This window comes from Centroberyx affinis, unplaced genomic scaffold, assembly GCF_046629955.1.
Source record: "Centroberyx affinis isolate AG114_WGS23_722 - 3 ecotype Tasmania unplaced genomic scaffold, CSIRO-AGI_Caff_v1 ptg000039l_1, whole genome shotgun sequence".
NCBI classification, from domain to species: domain Eukaryota; kingdom Metazoa; phylum Chordata; class Actinopteri; order Beryciformes; family Berycidae; genus Centroberyx; species Centroberyx affinis.
This window is the reverse complement of record NW_027278752.1, coordinates 78,849-98,215: the sequence shown is the minus strand read 5'-3', so window position 1 is coordinate 98,215 and position 19,367 is coordinate 78,849. Positions and strand designations below refer to the sequence as shown.

The 19,367-nt window shown below is 39.3% G+C and overlaps 1 protein-coding gene across 1 annotated transcript; it reads left to right on the top strand.

Moving 5' to 3' along the window:
• Positions 1–613: 613 nt before the first annotated feature.
• LOC139642257 (colorectal mutant cancer protein-like) lies at positions 614–17,826 on the top strand (the record flags this gene model as incomplete). Its single annotated transcript, XM_071517011.1, has 11 exons — positions 614–766; positions 1,694–1,789; positions 3,740–3,888; positions 5,313–5,453; positions 5,557–5,657; positions 6,970–7,153; positions 7,905–8,139; positions 9,861–10,040; positions 10,939–11,033; positions 11,991–12,113; positions 15,191–17,826. Coding segments are annotated over 11 exons (1,638 nt in total), but the record flags the coding sequence as incomplete, so codon positions are not given.
• Between the last annotated feature and the right edge of the window lie 1,541 nt (positions 17,827–19,367).

Genomic DNA, 19,367 nt, shown 5'->3' with positions numbered 1-19,367 from the left:
TCGATTATCAATATAATGGATAGTACACATGGATATATATATATATATATACTCTGTACATGTAGACTTAGTGAAGAGAGAAGGCCTTTGACTTACATTACCAGAGGGAGCTGGGCAGGCTTAATCTCTACACAGCACTTTTAGATACATAATCAAATCCATCCTCCCAAAGGCCTGCTGAAACTGGTTACGCTTATAATACAATCAGGTCTCACATGCATCAGGACAAAAACAGTTGTGCAACGTCTCCCCTGTTCGCTGAACTGGTCTAATGCAGTCGCTCACTTTTGCAGACAAATTTGATAAATGAATGATGTCACTTTCATAACTTGTGTTTCTTTAAAAAGATCTATAGGTCCTGTAGGGGCTGCCCAGCTTTTAGAAAGACAGATATCCCCTCTTATGTATTAAAAGCACAATATAGTTCATGTGTAAGGATTACAGTCTGTATTTTATATTTCATACTGAACAGAAACAAAACCACTTATATATATCTAGCGGTTGCAAAAATGTGTGTAGGGCTCGTAACATTCGTTCTTGTTAATTCACTGAGGAGCCCTTACCTATTTGTGTGTGTGTGTGTGTGTGTGTGTGTGTGTGTGTGTGACTCCTCGGTCAGGTGCGGGAGCTGCAAACTCGCCTCCAGACTTCCCAGGGAGGCGCAGGATCCGGTTCGGGACGTCCGACGGCCGCTTCGCGTCCCGTCAACCCCAGCACCGGAGAGCTCAGCACCAGCAGCAGCAGCAACGACATCCCTGTAGCCAAGGTAGACACACACACACACACACACACACACACACACACACACACACACACACACACTGGTCTAACTAATTAGTTAAATCTTGTCCTGGTTTAATAGATATGTTTAAAGAGTAACTAAACCCAAATCTGTGGTGAAGCCTGACATCTAGTGGTGAAAAGTAGGGTACTGCACTGGCCTTCTGCTATTGGCTGGTCTTTGTGCCAGGCGATGTCACCTTCTACAGAGCAGTGATTCTCAACTTTTTCCATATTAAGGACCCCAATTTAGTCCACATTAGAGTCACAGACCCCCATTTGATGAGGTTTTGTCTCTCGGACCCAAATCTGACAGTATTTTTATTGTCAGATATGATTTTCTCCTATCTGTATTGTAGGTAGAGAGATAACAGAGAAACTACAATCAAAACAGTCTTTCTTCTACATTCTCTAATTGTGTTAACTTCTTGTAAATGAAATAATGCTGAAGTTTAACAATTCATCATTTTGCTGGGGACCCCCTGGAACCCCCCTTAAGGACCCCTGGTGGTCCCCGGACCCCACGTTGAGAACCACTGCTATAGAGTACAACAGGCGGTGACTTCACCACAACAGACAAACAGATTACATGCCTGCAAAACCCAAACCGTATGATACATTTCAATTAAATATCCTTGTTGTGGCACCGTTTTTGTCAATAAAGAAATTATGCAATAAATCTGTCAAATATCATAGGGAGAGTAATGGCAGTTGCAGTCATTTGTCACTGGATAAGCTAAATATCATCTAAATGACTAAAATGTAAATGTAATCTGGATAATCTGGATATAAAATGTATTCTCTTTCTGTCTCTGTCTCTCTCTCCCCCCCCATCTCTTTGACAGTGCCATTTTTTTATTTTTTATTTTATTTCATTTTTTTGGAGTAATGTTTTGTTTGATGTGATCGGCAGGTGGCAGAGAGGGTGAAGCTGTCCAAAACACGCAATGAGTCCACCGCCTCCTCCACTGAGAGGCCGGTACTGGGCTCTGAGATCACCAGCATAGGGGTAAGGCTGTGTGTACTGTGTGTGTGTGTGTGTGTGTGTGTGTGTGTGTGTGGTCACAACATTATACTGTGCAACTTATGTTATTATATGCATATGGCATTGCCCCAGAACAATAGATGACTACTCCCTATTAACATTTTTGCAGGTCTAGAAACGTTTTTGATGTTACTTAAAGCAGACGACTGCAAAACTATAAAAAATAAGTGATTTGGTCGATTTTGTTCATTCTATTATTTTATTTATTATTTTGAATTATTAATTGATTCACAGTGATCTTATGTATGCATGTTTCTTTGAGTGGTTTTCTATCCACTTGTTTTGAGTGCACTTCCTGGTTTTAATTACTTCCAATTATTGAATCATTATTCTTGTTGTGTTAATCAGCCAGACTCCACTTTTGTATAATAAATCCCTTTTGACTGAGAATGCCCTGCTTTTATGGTTTTATAGTGGCTTCTGGCACACCCATACAATTTTAAAGGACCTGTTTGTTTTTATTGTATTTATTTAATTCGAGGGATCCCGCCTGTATAACAGGGAGTGGTGTTGTTGTAGTTCATTAATACACTTAGAAAAGATTATTAGATTAGATGATTAGAATAGAACAGATTAGCCAAAATAATTTGGGATCTTTTTTATGGGCCCTGGCCTGTTGCAAGTATGAATAGGTGGGCCTTGAAGTAGAAAAGGTTGAGAACCCCTGTTCTAGACTAAGGCATTCTAGACTCATATAAGAAAAGGGCAAACACATGAGAAAAGCTAATGTTGAACAAAAGGGAGTGTTTCTAGCTGAAACACTATTATTTTGTTGCTGCTGTAAGACCAGCTAGCCACAGCTGCTTCTGTGACAAGGGGAATTCCAAGTTAGAGCTATCATTAAGTAGCAGCACTCATGGAAGCAAGGGAAGAGATTGGCCCACAATGGTAAAAAGTGTCTCACGAACAGTTTTCCAGAAGTCCATCATTTTTGGACATTCCCATATCATGTGAATGGCTTACCATAAGGGCAAAAAGAACAATTAGGAGATTAAGTATTTTCATTTGGGAAAGTCTCCTAGGAGAAAGATAGAATCTGTGTATGAATTAATACCTAATATAAAGCATCCACAAGTTATTTAGGGAAAGGGGTAATTGTTTATGTTTTAAAATGAACGTATAAAGATTTGAGACCACTCCTTCAGCGGCTTGCTTGTGGATTTTAGTGAGTGGATGAATTCCTAATCTGTGCGGTACGTAATTGCAAGTAGAAAAATAAAGAGGAACTAGAAAGGTTACATTTTAATTGTAAATCTTGAAAAGTAAGAAGACCATCTTGTCCGAAGATGTCCTGTAAGATGAAAACTCCCCTGCTGCTCCATTCATAGAAAATAGTAGGGTGGGCTCATGATTATGAAATATTGAGTGTGTCTCCGTGCACATTTCAGTTTTAAGTTCTCGGCATGAGCAAGGTCTTGCAACCTGAGAGGATGTAACACAATCTTTCTGACTTTCTGATCATTCTGACTTTTTTTTCTCAGAATTCTGAGTTTATATCTGGGACTTTTTTTTTTTCTTGCAAAAAAAGAGTCAGAATTCGGAGATATAGAGTCATAATTGTAAGAAAAAGAAGTCAGAATTGTGAGGGAAAAAAAGTCAGAATTCTGAGATATAAAGTCAGAATTGTGAGAAAAACATGTCAGAATTGTGATGGGGAAAAAAGTCATAATTTTGAGATAAAAAGTCAGAATTGGGAGAAAAAAAGTCATAATTCTGAGATATAAAGTCATAATTCTGAGAAATAAAGTCACAATTGCGAGAAAAAAACTCACAATTGAGTCCTTTTTTTAGTCGTAAGTTTACAAATGCAATCAGTTCTCAGTCGTTGTTGCCCAAGAGTGGACTTCCCAACATGGCCACCAGAGGGTGCCTTACATCACCTGAAAGCCCTCTCTCGTGGTGTTCTTTTGGCAGGTGTCGGGTAACGTGGCCGAGCATTTGGCCCATTCACTTCAGGACTCCTCCAACATTCAGGAGATCTTCCAGACGTTGTACTCCCACGGCTCTGCGGTCTCCGAGAACAAGATCCGTGAGTTCGAGGTTGAAACCGAGAGGCTGAACAGGTGAGTGTTACGCAAAATTTGGACTCGCAAAATTAGAATTTTGACTGGGTATGATGAAACGTCGGTGTGGTGAGCAGCAGTGATCTGCAGTCTGAGCAGCGTAGTAGTAGCATGGGCAATGCGAGAGAGAGTGAACAAGTGCATTTGTTAGCTTAGATAAACTTGCAAATAGCTCATTGCAATTCAATCAGGAGAGACTAGGATGAACGCTCAAATGGAAAACTTTATTCATGACATGAAACGTGATGGAAACTTTGGCGTAAGCTCCATGGAGGAACTCCCATTCGTGAAATTAAGAGTACATCCAGGATAGACGTAGAAATTAGGACGTCCCCCTGGGGAGTTCCTCTGGAGCCTGGACATTGGTGGTGATAGGGGGTGGTAGAGGGACGAAGGTAAGCACTGCGACTGGAATGACATCAGCATACAGCATAGATCTGTGAGTAGCACAATAGAATAGTAGGTGATGTGTATATACTCCCATCACTTAGACCATTGCCTCTCTGAAAAAGAGAGGGAAGTGACGGCTACTGTAATTCTGATTGGTTCTCTGGAAAAAAGAGGGAGAGTGTTTGCCAACTCTGATGGGGTAAAGGGAAAGCATGAATGAATGAGTGATTTAGGTAGTCACCCTGATTGAAATTGCGTAATACTTCACTTGTCTGCCTGAACTTACAGAAGAGGATCAGGGTGACGTGAAAAATTTATTTGAGTTCTGAGTTTAAAGTCAGAATTCTGAGATTAAAGTCAGAATTCTGTAATGTCATTTTCAATGTTTATTCTCAGAATTCTGATGTTTATTCTCAGAATTCTGACATTAAACTCAGAATTCAGACTTTAATCTCAGGATTCAGACTTTAATCTCAGAATTCAGACTTTATTCTCAGAATTCTGACTTTATTCTCAAATCAATTTTTTTACATGTGGCCCCAATCCTCTTCCGTATGAACTAGCTTTGCAGCATATTATTTATAATTAACTGCATAAACTTTACCAGTGAACACTGTAAAAACTCAATTTCATTTAGTAGTCCCCAAGTAATTATAATAAATGAAACAGTATTGTTTTTAGATGCAAAAGGAATTAGTAGCATGTTTCATTCTGTGTACTTTAATTTAGCATTCTGTGTGCTTTAACTTTTATTTTAAAAAAATCCCTTGAACAGGTGAAGCCTTTTCTCACTGTATTTGCAGTGATAGGTTTCCCTCCCCATCGCACAAGGGTACTTTATGTTAAAAACAAGATGGCGACTAAGCTTATGATGACAGTGACTCATGAATTTTAAAGTAACCCTGGTTTCATCAGTGATAGTGGGGATGTGATGATAATAACTGCAGTAATAGTGTTTTCATTGTCTACCTTTAAAGGCACAGAATAATCAGTGTGTGTGTGTGTGTGTGTGTGTGTGTGCATGTGTCCTCCAGCCGCATTGAACACCTGAAGTCCCAGAATGACCTTCTGACAATCACTCTAGAGGAGTGCAAGGGCAACGCTGAGAGGATGAGTATGCTGGTTGGCAAGTACGAGTCCAATGCCACGGCACTCCGACTGGCACTGCAGTACAGGTACACACACGTGCACGCTCACATGCACAGACATTATGTACCTAAACAATAAGCCAGTGGTTCTCAACGTGGGGTCCGTGCGTGTTTTCTCTCTCTCCTCCAGTGAGCAGTGTATTGAGGCATACGAGCTGCTGTTGGCCCTGGCTGAGAGTGAACAAAGTCTGGTCCTGGAACAGTTCAGAGCTGCCGGAGTCGGCACCGTAGGTAAGGAAGACACTATATGACGCTTGTCCACATGTATATATACATATATATTTATATATATATATGTACATACATATATATATATATATATATATATACACAATACCAGTCAAAAGTTTGGACACACCTGATTGAAGCCATTTTGATCTAAATACTTATGCTTAAATGCTTGAAATAAATAGTGAGGTTGATGGCTATGTATGAATTTCTTTCCAAAGCCTTTGCCTTTCCATCAAGGCAAAGGGCGGCTAGTTTAAAGAATCTAAAATATGATATAGTTTTGATTTGTTTAACACTTTTTTGGTCACTGCATCATTCCATCTGTGTTATTTCATAGTGTTGATGTCCTTGCTATTATTCTAATATGTGGAAAATAGTAAAAATGAAGAAAAATGTGGTGTGTCCAAACTTTTGACTGGTAGTCTATATATCCCTTTGCACATGCAATCCTTCACCCAAAGGACCAGGGCCCCCACGTGTCGGCAAGCATCTGGCCTGCCTTAGTGCCCCTTAGCAAGACATTGACTCACTCCCAGCTCCAGGAGTGCTGTTCTGTAGCTGACCTCTGACCTCTGACCTCTGACCTCTGACCTCCTTGTGGAGGAGAGCAACAGAAAAAGCTATTCGGAACTGATCGGTACTAGGAAGGGAAAAGGTTTATGTTTTTGCATCAATATAATTTGGTGCACAGATATTCTAGTGTTAGCCACATCCTGCAGATCTAGAGACACTGATCAAACGCCATGCATCTCTAAGAACCAGTAATGCCTTAAATGAACCTGACATTTTCATTAATTTACATTATTTCAATTCTTAAGTCGTAAACACCCCCTTAATCTTGACTCCTTACTTTCTAATTGAATGAAAAGTTCAGGGAGACAGGAACTTTTCCATTAATTTCCCCTAATTACCCTGTGAACCATGCACACAATCCCTTAATTACTAGTGTCTCTGTGTATCAACCCATGAATAAATCCCTTATAAACCCATGATACTAACCTTAGTTTTTTTTTAAAGCTGTTATTTTTAATGGATAATCAGATGCACTCGGCTGCTCTGATCACACAGTGATTCAGATAATCCCCACCTACCTAAAGAGGATCCAAACCTGTTGAGACCGATCCGGTCCTGACTGACAAAATAACAAAGGAAACAGGAGTAGTGATTCTCTTTTCTAATACCATCTGTACAAAACAGAAAAACAAAAAAAAAGTTTAAAAGCTTCTCACAGTAGAAGACTCAATAACACCAGTGAGTTATGTGTATAAAGCATGATATGTTTATAGACCGTTATTGCCTTCTGCGTGCACAGGGGATCAGTACAGCGAGGAGAGCATCGGCCAGATCCTGAAGCGGGCCCACGACAGCAGGAAGGCCGCCGAGAACGCGGCCAAGGACCTGCTGACCCGACTGGACGGTAGCTGCGGAGCCGCCATAGCTGTCAGCGGGTGTAGTGTCCAGCCCTGGGAGAGCCTCTCCTCTAACAGCCACACCAGGTGAGAGGAGACGAAAGGCCTTGGGATTTGCAAATTTCAAAATCTTCTATTTTTTTCAGAGGCGTGGACCAATCAGATGGAGACCTTTTTAAGGCAGATGAAGGGGTCCAGTGGTGTGAGACCTGAGGCAGATGACAGGAGAGGGAGAGAGAGAGAGAGAGAGAGAGAGAGAGAGAGACAGAAAAAACGAACATGCAATGGTTTTTTTTTTTTTTTTTTTTTTGCTCAAGGTCTTTTTATTGGTATTTAAAGTCATACAAAATGCAATAAATCACAGATACAGTTGGATAAACACAATATATCCCCCCCCCCCTCATGTTTCGGCTCCAACAGAGCCCCATCCCTATTGTACCATTTAGTAATGAACAGAATAGATTTCACAAACAAATTACATGTACATATAAATAAAGTCAATGTGACAAGAATTGTAGGTGAGATACAAAAAAAAAATATATATATATATAAATAAATAAATAAAATTAAAAGATACAATAAACGATAAAAATTAAATAAATAATAATAAAGAGTGGTAAGAAAAACATACAAAATATATATATAAATTAAAAAGTTACAAACAATAAACAAGTAAGCTATATATAATATGGGGTCAGTATTAAAACATGCAATGTTTGATACAAGAACGATCTGAACTTTCAGACACCACGAGAGAGCGCGTCAGCCAACACATTCTTAAACACCTTAACGCGTTGCCCTTTATTATTTCTTATTCATATTATCATTATTATCATAGCACCACCAGCTCCACAGCCAGCTCGTGCGACATGGACTTCACCAAGGAGGACGAGCAGCGGCTGAGGGACTACGCCCGGCAGCTGAGGAACGACCGCGCCGCCGTCAAGCTGACCGTGCTGGAGCTGGAGAGCGTGCACGTGGACCCCCTGAGCGTGGACGTGAAGCCCCGGGGCGACGTGCACAGGCTGGACCTGGAGAACGCCGTCCTCATGCAGGAGCTCATGGCTATGAAGGTAGAGGGGTCAGGCGGATGCTTTTACGTACTTATCCAGAGTGGTGGGTAAAGCCTTTACTTAAAGAGTAACTGAACCCAAACTCCAAATCTGTGGTGAAGCCTGACACCTAATGGTGAAAAGTAGGGTACTGCACTGGCCTTCTCCTATTGGCTGGTCTTTGTGCCAGGTGATGTCACCACCTGTTGTACTCTATAGAGGGTGACATCACAGGCACAGAGACCAGCCAATAGCAGATGACCAGTTCAGTACCCTACTTTTCACCATTAGGTGTCAGGCTTCACCACAGATTTAGGTGGGGTTTAGTTACTCTTTAAGTAAAAGTAGCAATACCGTGATGGGAAAAAATACTCCCATTAAAAGTAAAAGCCCAGCATTCAAAAGTTTACTTATGTAGAATTATAGAAGTATTAGCAGTAAAATGTACTTAAGTATCAAAAGTAATCATTTTTGAAAAATGGTCCCTTTCAGAGTGATAACTTATTGAAGCATTAACCTTTCAGATGTATTTTAATGTTGTCGGTCTAACTGCTCCATATACTGTTGGGGAGTTTAAACTCTAACAATGCAACATATTTTATGAGCTTATCATATGTTTTGCGTGTAAAACCTTATTCTGCAAAGTAACTAGTAACTCCAGTTGTCAGATAAATGTAGTGGAGGAAAAAGTACAAGATTTCCCTTTGAAATGCAGTGGAGGGAAAGTAGAACATCTCACAGAATGGAAATAATCAAGTAAAGTGCCAGTAGCTCAAAATTGTACTTAAGTACAGTACTTGAGTAAATGTACTTGATTCCAGGAGTAGGCAAATTAGCTTTGTGCATGCTCTGTAATGTGATGAGTTCAGTCTTATGAGGGGGTGTGCACACTTGCGTAACCAAGGTTTTTAGTTTTCCCTTTTTAACACATTGGCAGAAATGAATACGTTTTTGTTTGTAATCATTCCAACATGTTTAGTTTAAGTTCAAGATTATTACTAAGTTAGTTTAAGTTTAAGATTATTACTAAGTACTCACATGGCAGCTGACAATCATCTGAAATACGTGAGCATCACAATAGTGTTTCGTTTAAAATGTACACACCATGATGAAAACGAGAAGAATTTTGGTCGCGTAATAAATTATCAAAACATTGTGAAATAAAAAGACATTTCAGCACATAGCCAGGGAAAACAAAACTACACCAAAATATGAGCAAAGATATTTCCACATATATACTGTACATGCACACATATACACACACCTATATATATGTATATACATATATCTACACATACCAATATGTATACTAATAAAAAAAAAATACAAATAAATAAAAAAAATATATACAGTACTGTGCAAAAGTCTTAGGCACCCTATATTTTTATATAAATTTCTTAGAAGTCTTAGATGTGTATTTGTTTTCTGCAGTAGTGTGTCAGTAGACTGCTGTTTACTGTAAATTTTTGATATTCAGAAACTTTTCATTTCATTAGTTTTGAAAGCATCTTCGCTTTATGGATGTCTTTGACATATGCCCAAGACTTTTGCACAGTACTGTATATATTTATTTTTATTTATTTTTTGGAAATAGCAATAGATTGGATGGTTGGTCTAATCATGTAGTTCTTCTTTATCTTATATTTTGACTTAACTTGTAGAGCACTGTGTTTTGATAAGTGCTCTATAAATAAAGGTTATTACTATTATCATTGTTGTTATTATTATTATTCTAATTCTAGGAGGAAATGGCCGAGCTGAAGGCCCAGCTGTACCTCCTGGAGAAAGAGAAGAAGGCGGTGGAGGTGCGTCTGAGTGCGCGGGAGGCGCGGGAGCACGCCTACCTGGTGCACATCGAGCACCTGAAGGCCGAGGTGGAGGAGCAGCAAGGGCCCAGCAAAGACAAGACCACCGGGGCCAAGGTGGGAGTGTGTGTGTGTGTGGGGGGGGGGGGGGGGGGGGGGGGGAATCATCTCCATAAATACACACATCAGTTTTTAGTTGTGTGTGTATATCAGGGTTTCCCACAGGGTATTTCGGTAATGCTTTATTATCTGGGTCCACAATTTCCTAATCATTTCCTAGAAAGGAACTGTTCATTACTTAGGGAGTTTCCTGGAAAGAACCATGAGATGATGGAGTAGTTATATAGAAAATGGAAGCAGTCTGGAGGAGTCGATAAAATACTGTACATTTCTAAAAGAGTTTCCTGGAAAGAACTGCAAAACTATAATTATTCATTATTCATTATTCATTCATTCATTATTCATCACAACAGAAGAAATTGGAGGAACTTACCAACCAACTACTATTGAACTCTTTCTCTATTTTCCCTGTAATTAGTACATAATTTCATGTTGTTTTCCAGGAAACTTCCGAAGAAATGAACAGTTCCTTTCTAGGAAATTATTAGGAAATCGCAGACCCAGAAAATAAAGTGTTGCCTAAATTTCAAAACACAGATAAACAAAAAAATGTTTTTATATTTCAAATTCATAATAAATGATTATAATTATTATAATTGATACAAGTGATTATACAATTTGACTGCTCTTAAAATTGGTCAAATTCTGATGACTTTTGCCTATTATTAGGTCATTTTGCACAATAATAAAGCCATAAAGGTAGGGTACAAAACATTACCACTATTGCTGCAACTGCTCCTAGAACAGGGTGTTATATTGTTTCAAATATTGTCACATCCCCTCTCTCTTTAAACACAATATGTGTCTGCTACCCCAGATCATTTTGAAAATATGACTTCAATTTTTTTTATGCTTGTGTCATCTGATCTGGGTGTTGTGTTGTGTTGCGGGTCAGGACTTCGGAGACTCACCAGCCGCCAGCTTGTCTGACCTCAGGACTGTGAACGAGAACAGTGACCTGGCTGCAGAACTCACCAATGCATTCAGACGGTAGGACGTGTGTGTGTGTGTGTAGGTGTGTGTCCATATAGATGTAGTAGATGTAATAACTAATTATAGGATTAGAATGATTGGTAACTACTGAGTAATATAGCAGTAAAAAAAAGGTTCCTGTTGTCTTCTGTAGAGTTACTATGGATTGTAAGGTTTGTATACCTATACTATGTGAATATTGTACTTGTATGTCTTTTCTAAAATATATACTATATTATTGCATGCATTCTACATTATAAGCAAATGAAAACCTTATGAAAAAACATTGTTTATAATATGCACAGGTGTAGCCTCTAAATCAATGGAGACAGTGTGTCTCTTGTGGAGTAGTGCCATTATCTAATAAAATGACTGGTAAAAGCACCTTTTTTACTTGTATATTACTCAGTAATTGCCAGTCATTCTAATGCTATAACTAGTTATTACATCTATTTTACTTTGATATTACTATATAAGTCCGGTCATTATTTCTGGTCATTATCCTTATTATATACAGTACTGTGAGTTTTTATATAAATTGTGTCTTAGACATTTATTCATTTTTCTCTGCATTAGTGTGTCAGTAGACTGCTCTTTATATATGATATTTAGAAACTTTTCATTTAATTCTTTTTGAAAGCATCTTCGCTTTACTTTTTTTTCTTTTACATGCTTCCCTGCACTTATCTCCTGTTGGTTTGTTTTGTAAACTCTGTTTTAATAAGTGCTTTTATTTGTTACTGTTTTATTGACTGTGCAGCATATTTGTAACTTATTCAAAAAGTGCTCAACAAATAAAGTTGGGTCCATACAGGAGTGACATAGAGTGACAGAGAAGCCTTTAAGACAGTGTCGGTGTGTGAATAATATCAATATTTTTTATTGTGTGTGACATTTCTGTCGGTGTGCTATTGTCTTTTTTACGTTCTTGATTGATTATCCTCTTGTATGCACTCCATTGTAATTTCTAAAAAGGGAGAAGAAGCTGAAGTCTCGTGTCCAGGAGCTGGCTGCAGCACTGGACCGCCTGACAAAGAGCAATGACGTCCGCAACCAGCAAAGCGCAGAGTTTGTCAACGACCTCAAGCGGGCCAACAGGTAACCGTGGCAACACTAACAGGCATGCGGTTGGGACGAAGAACGGGGTCGGATGCGAGAAAAGGCCGGTAGTCTAGTACGGTGATTCTCAACCTTTTTCATATCAAGGACCCTTAATTTAGTCCACATTAGGGCCACGGACCCCCCATTTGATGAGATTTTGTCTCTTGGACCCAAATCTGAGAATATTTTTATTGTTCGATATGATTTTGTCTAGAATTCCATCACTATCTGTATTGTAGGTTGAGATATAACAGAGAAACTATGATCAAAACAGTCATTCTTTTACATTCTCTAGTGTGTTAACTTCTTGTAAATCAAATAATGCTGAAGTTTAACACTTCATCAATTGGCTGGGGACCCCCTGGAACCCTCTCAAGGACCCCTGGTGGTCCCTGGACCCCATGTTGAGAACCACTGGTCTAGTAGTCTTGGGGGTTTGTTACTCAAAAAGAGTAATATTACTTATTCATTTTAAAGTTATTTGGTAACACTTTACAATAAGGCTCACTAAGTTAAGGGGTAGTTGATGCTTAATAAGCATTAACCACCCCTTAATTAACAGTTAACTAATGTGTAATTACTAATGGTGTTCATGTTAACTAAGGTATTAATTTATACATTATTTAATAGTTTATAAAGATGACTATTAAATAATGTATAAATGAATACCTTAGTTAACATGAACACCATTAGTAAATGATTACCAGACACATTAGTTAACTGTTAATTAAGGGTTAGTTAATGCTTATTAAGCATTAACTAACCCTTAACTTAGTGACCCTTATTGTAAAGTGTTACCAGTAATATCATTACTTATTACTCCCTGGGAGAAGTCATTTCTTACTTTGTTACACCCCCAAAATTGGAGATTGGGTCCTCTCTTCCTTTCCAAAATCAGGATAAGTCAGTGTCCTCTCCTGAATGATCAGGAAACCAGACAGTGTCAATGTCCAACATTCTTGTCATCCTTTCACTGGGTAAAATAGTAGGGGAATACTTAAGTCGTACTGATACTGTCGCACTCGTTCTGAGAAAACGATATCAAACATGATTTAGATATGATGTGTACAGGCTACGTAATCTGAAAAGATTACTAGTTCAAACAGATATGCACCAATAAAAGAAAGAATCAATGTCAAATCAAAGTCACTTGCAGATCAAGTTCAGGTTGATGATTCATTTAAATTACACATAAGAATTTGTGGCATCCCATGGGATGAGAGCACCAAGGTGAGCTCTTAGAGATTAAACAGTAGAGGGGACATTACGTCATAGACTGTGGGATAACCATCCACCATCTTACCTGGGTACAGTTTATCTGTGGCCTATGGGAAACAACTATGGTTGTCACTATGGTTGAAAGGAGAGACTGTTTTATATACTAGCCTATATAATATAAGCAATTACAAAAACAGCAGACAAGAATTCTATTTGAACTAGGGCTGGGCGATATGGACAAAATCAAATATCACAATATTTTTGACCAAATACCTCGATATTGCGACAATATTTTAGGGATGACTATTGGTGCTTTCACAAAATATTTACACAATGAGATTTTTGATAAATAATCATCAGTAATGTGGATATAATGACTAAGTGGGTAAAGGCAAATAATAGAACAGCTAGAACAGTCTGGTAAGTTCAGAAAATGACATCACTTTACTGTAATGCAGCCTTTAAAACCAGGAAAAGACACTTATGCCATATCACGATATTACGATATCCAAAATCTAAGACGATATCTAGTCTCATATCACGATATCAATATAATATCGATATATTGCCCAGCCCTAATTTGAACTTGAACATCTTTCGGTAATCTAACGTTACCTAGGCGTTACGTTACCTAGGAAATCAGGTCGGCTGAGTCAGTGATCTCCTTCAAGTCCCTTCTTAAAACATGCTTTTATCAGAGAGCCTTTCCTGATTTTACTTGAGCTTTAATTTCCTTTGAACTGTCTCTTATTTCCTTTAAAAATGTTTTTCTTTTCCTATTTTTATCTTTTCCTACACTGTATTGGTTTTTATACACCAAATTGCTTTTTTTCTGTTGTCTTTTAAAACCTGATGATTTTATGACTATTTTTATTTTGCTGCCTTTGTGAAGCACTTTGTAACGTGGATTTTGAAAAGTGCTCTATAAATACAGATTATTATTATTATATTATTATTATTACATTTCAACTTTAAAACCTTAAAGTTGAAAGTTGGGGGTAACCAAGACCCAAGCAAAGCATAGCAAAATCTCTAAATGAATCCACAGGTTCATGGAGTACAGCAATCCACATCCTTTCTCTGCTTGACCCGGGGACAAGAGAGAAAAATTCCGCTCTTCAAATGAGTCTCTCTTCACAAAGCTACACATAGACTAAACCAGTGATTCTCAACCTTTTTCATATCAAGGACCCCTAAGTTAGTACACATTAGGGCCACGGACCCCCATTTGTCTCTCTGACCCAAAATCTGAGAATATTTTTATCGTTAGATATGATTTTGTCCAGAATTCCATGACTATCTGTATTGTAGGCAAAGAGATAACAGAGAAACTATGGTCAAAACAGTCATTCTTCTACATTCTGTAACTGTGTTCACTTCTTGTAAATTATATAATGGTGAAGTTTAACAATTCATCAATTTGCTGGGGACCCCCTGGAACCTCCTTAAGGACCCCTGGTGGTCCCCGGACCCCACGTTGAGAACCACTGGACTAAACCAATTTTCTCATTTTTCTACTAACAAACTTTTACGCTATCAAAATGAATCGGAGGATGATCTTTGCCTGATGCACATTTTTTTCCTCTTCATTACATGCTGAAGCACAAAGTAACTCTGCTGCTTTATTTCTAAATTAAAAATTAAACAGCCTTCAAAAAAATTTGTGTTACCTGGTAAATTCGGTTATGATTTCCAACCAAAAGCACATCAAGTCTTTATGACTTCTGTACTCCGGAAGCAGGGGGGCTTCCACGGTAACCCCCTTTGAAAGCAGCATCGCGGGGGTTTAAACTCCCGTGAACCTGACTCGCCTTCTCTCTCCCCCGCCCCCACCCACCCACCCCCCCCACACACAGCAACTTGGTCGCCGCCTACGAGAAGGCCAAGAAGAAGCACCAGAGCAAGCTGAAGAAGCTGGAGGGCCAGATGATGGCCGTGGTGGAGCGGCACGACACGCAGGTCCGCATGCTGAAGCAGCGCATCGCCCTGCTGGAGGAGGAGAACGCCTGCCCCCGCACCAACGAGACCTCGCTGTGAAGGTGGGGGGGGTGCCGCTGCCGGGACGGAGACCGAGATCAAGACCCATCAGTGAGGACACGCAGAAATAGGACCTGTGATGGGACGGGGCCTTAAAAATCCTCAGCGATCCACAGCGAGAGCTTACTTTGCAGCATTTGTTAATGAGCAATACACTAGAGACCGCTAGAGAATGCTAAATGGAGAGCAGTATTGATTGAATTCACATTATGTGTGTGTGTGTGTGTGTGTGGGAATGTGTGTGTGACTGTGATACAACTGTCTCTCCCTTCCTTCCCATTCCATATTCCAAAGACATGACTGAGTTCTAGTTCTCTCGTTTTCCTGATAATGATAACATTTCTCACAAAGTCACAGCTATACAAAAGTGAACTAGACATTATAGTGGAAAAATGTGTAATTCTCTATTTTTTATATTTTTTTTGGATAGCATTATTGTAAGATTATCTGATTATCCTTTTCCGGCGGTTTTATTCAAATGCCCCCCCCACTCCCCTCAAGTTAATCGCATTGTTTTACATGTTTAGCTTTGGTTTGTATTTCGCCATCTGAACGTTCGCGTGCTAATTATTGTTTCATGTCAGTGTCCACACAGCGATGCATTTGTTCTGAACTGAATTACTTCAGTGCATGACTTGTGAGTCAATGTGAAGCTGACATGAACAGTGCATGATGTCGGATGCAAAACCCAGGAATAGACTGAACTGTTATGCTGCCACAATTTTACCCTACGATATACCAGGTCAAGTGTAACGATACCAAAATTGTGCCGTGATACCACATCGAATCATACTTAAAATGAACTGTTAATTCAAAAGCTGGTGTCTGTATGTACTATGAATTTTGATGCATGAACAATACTTTTGATACAATACTTAAGCTTCGGTATTATAGGTAGACCTGTCATAAGACTTTGGTCCTGGGATTCCTGAGTGGTATTGAAGTCAAGTCAGATTTATTTATATTGCCCTTCATCGCAAAAGCATGCCTCAAAGGACTTTACAAAGATAGACAGGCAAAACATTACGGAAGATAGACAGACAAGTTTTGTGAAGATTGGACGATCAGTCAAGTTTCTCATTTAAAGCTGGGGTAGGCAACTTCATAACTGAAAATCATAGCTAAAACTGTCATAACACCTTTCCAGCTATGAGTAACTCAAATGGTCGGAGGGAAGATCAGGCCACCTGCCTCTGTTTTCAGGCTCTCCAAAACCTCCCCGCTCCCGGTAGGCCTCAACCAATCAGGTGAGCTCTCTGCGAGGTCTAGGCCAGTGATTCTCAACCTTTTTCATATCAAGAACCCCTAATTTAGTCCACTTTAGAGCCACGGGCCCCCCCATTTGATGATATTTTTTTCTCTCGGACGCAAATCTGTGTATTGTTAGATCCAGAATTCCATGACTATCTGTATTGTGGGTAGAGAGATAACAGTGAAACTATGATCAAAACAGTCATTCTTCTACATTCTCTAACTGTGTTAACTTCTTGCAAATGAAATAATGGTGAAGTTTAACAACTCATCAATTTGCCGGTGACCCCCTGGAACCCCCTCAAGGACCCCTGGTGGTCCCTGGACCCCACGTTGAGAACCACTGGTCTAGGCTATGGCAAGCCAAATGGGGCAAAACGTGTATTGCCATAGAAGTCCTGCCTGCCTTGCAAACTGCAGAGAGAAAACTATTATATCCACAGAAGAGATGAGGAGAAACAGCCAGAATCCAAACTGAATACTGGGACTGGAATAAACTTGTGTAAGGAAGCCAGTTATTTTCCCCCACTGCACAAGACCTGTCCATCAGGAAGAAGCCACATTCAGGTCAGTCAGTCAACCTTAATCAACTTTCATTTCTCCAAAGTTGCCTACCCCAGCTTTAATTGCGGTCATATTGTTCATCGCACATTGTTCAAGTTATTTACAAAGAAGCCACAATCTTGCACATATGAGGCTGATATTTCACCTACTGAGCTAAACTCCTGTTCTGGCTTTGCTGAGGAGAAACTACCAGGAGAAGTATTGTGATACTGCAGCCTATGATTGACAGTGCTACCCACTTAACCACATACGACTTTATAGTGCTCTCCATCAATGAATAAATCAATATTAAATCACATGGGTTAGAAAATTGCTTCTGGCCACACCCCAATCAGCGATGACAAATCTGGTATTTTGCCTATGGCAGATGATGCCAAACACCTGCTTTGAGTTTAGAGGGTTTTCTCCACTATGTGATTTAGTGGTGATTTACTTTTCATGAAACTCCAAAATAATCACAATACATCAGGGACTTCAACTCAACAACCTTGTGCTCCAAAGACCTGTACCTAAAGCACTCTGCCAGCTTCCACGTTTGTATTCTAAAGTGGGGAAATAAACCTTCAGAAAGAATATTATAACTGTATTAGTGCCCTCCATTCATCAATTTAAACATCTTTACAGACATCATCTTGAGAGTCCAGACATCATTTGTCTGATAAAGACTGATCAAACGATATTGAACATGTCACATTCTCAATTTATCAAACTATTTGCTGCTGCACATTTCGACCTTATGCTCAGTTTTCAAGAATTTTTTTGTCTGTTTACTAATTCAGGTATGACGCGTGGGATCACAGTCTATAAACACAGGAGAGACTTCAGAATCCGGGGTAGGTACCTGGGGCTCAGCCCAGAGGAAGCTACAGAACCATACTAGGGAGGCCAGGGGTATCCTCCCCTGGGAGAAATTCTTAAAAATTTCAACAGCAGAATGCATCAAAATGCATCAATGTGACATGAACATAGATGGGTGTAAATGAAGCCACATAGTAAACACTTAGTAAACACATAGTAAACACAGCAGCAGTCTGTACAGGCCTACAGTGATACAGTACAGCCACTTTCACACATGTAGCCTGTTCTGTAAAGTTAATGGCACGGTTCATGGCAATCCATTCCGCCAATTTCACTGCTCAAGAAGTTGTAACATTGCTGGTAAAGTTTCGTGTTGACTGTATGTGTTACCAATGAGCGTTATATGGTCTAGCCTACATTTTCTGCCCAAATAAGGGATTCTGGTTTGCTGCATTTCTTTGCTTGAGCTCTTTGGTGCTAATATTGATGTTTTAAAAATTGGTTAATATGATTGTAGATCAATTTCAAGGCCAAATGTAACAAAAAACAAAAAAACACTTGCATTTTAGCATTTGATGTCATCTGCTAATTAAATTTGGCTCATAACCTATATAACAAGTTATTTTAGTGGCATCTCAATAAACTGCATAAAAGATAGCACTTTATAATGACTGTATTGTTACCTCTACTTTACAATAAGCATAATTTACATACACAGCTGATGAAATCGCGGCAAACTAGCACCAACAAAAGTATATTTTTGTATTTTTTATTTTATTTTGTCCTCTTATAACATCAACCTTTTGGTTCAGATTGTATTGCATCTTTGTAATATTGAGCAGTTTGCCTTTTCACACCGTAACCTTGCACCCAGAAAAACAGTTTTTTCTCCCATAGTAGACATGGAAATGGTTGTAAACATGGAATTGACATTGTTACTGGGGTATTTGAGGATGGAAAAAACAAATATTTTGTCAGATTTGAGCCATCTTAATGGGAAGCAGAAAATATTGCATTTCAACCCAACTCAGTGCCGCCCGCCATCAGTAACCCCACTCCCATGAAAGTACAGCTCAACAGCTTTCTAGAGAAGTTGACCCCAGCCCCTTGTGTTGCTGCATAATATGCCTTCAAAAATAGCCCGGGGTCAGAGTTCAAAGGGCAATATTGCAGTGCAGGAACCACCCATGTTCTTTATATTGACATCTGTTACTCTCCAGGTCAAGGCCTTTCCAAATATGTCTTCAAGTTTGTCCTACAGCAAAGTTTCATTTTCACCTGTCTGGCCCCAGCCTCTTTCAAGCATAGTTTCTGAGGCCCTTTCAGAAAATTTTTAAAAAAACCAAGCTTTCTGTCAGCAGTTATTTTTGGATTCTTCTGGCT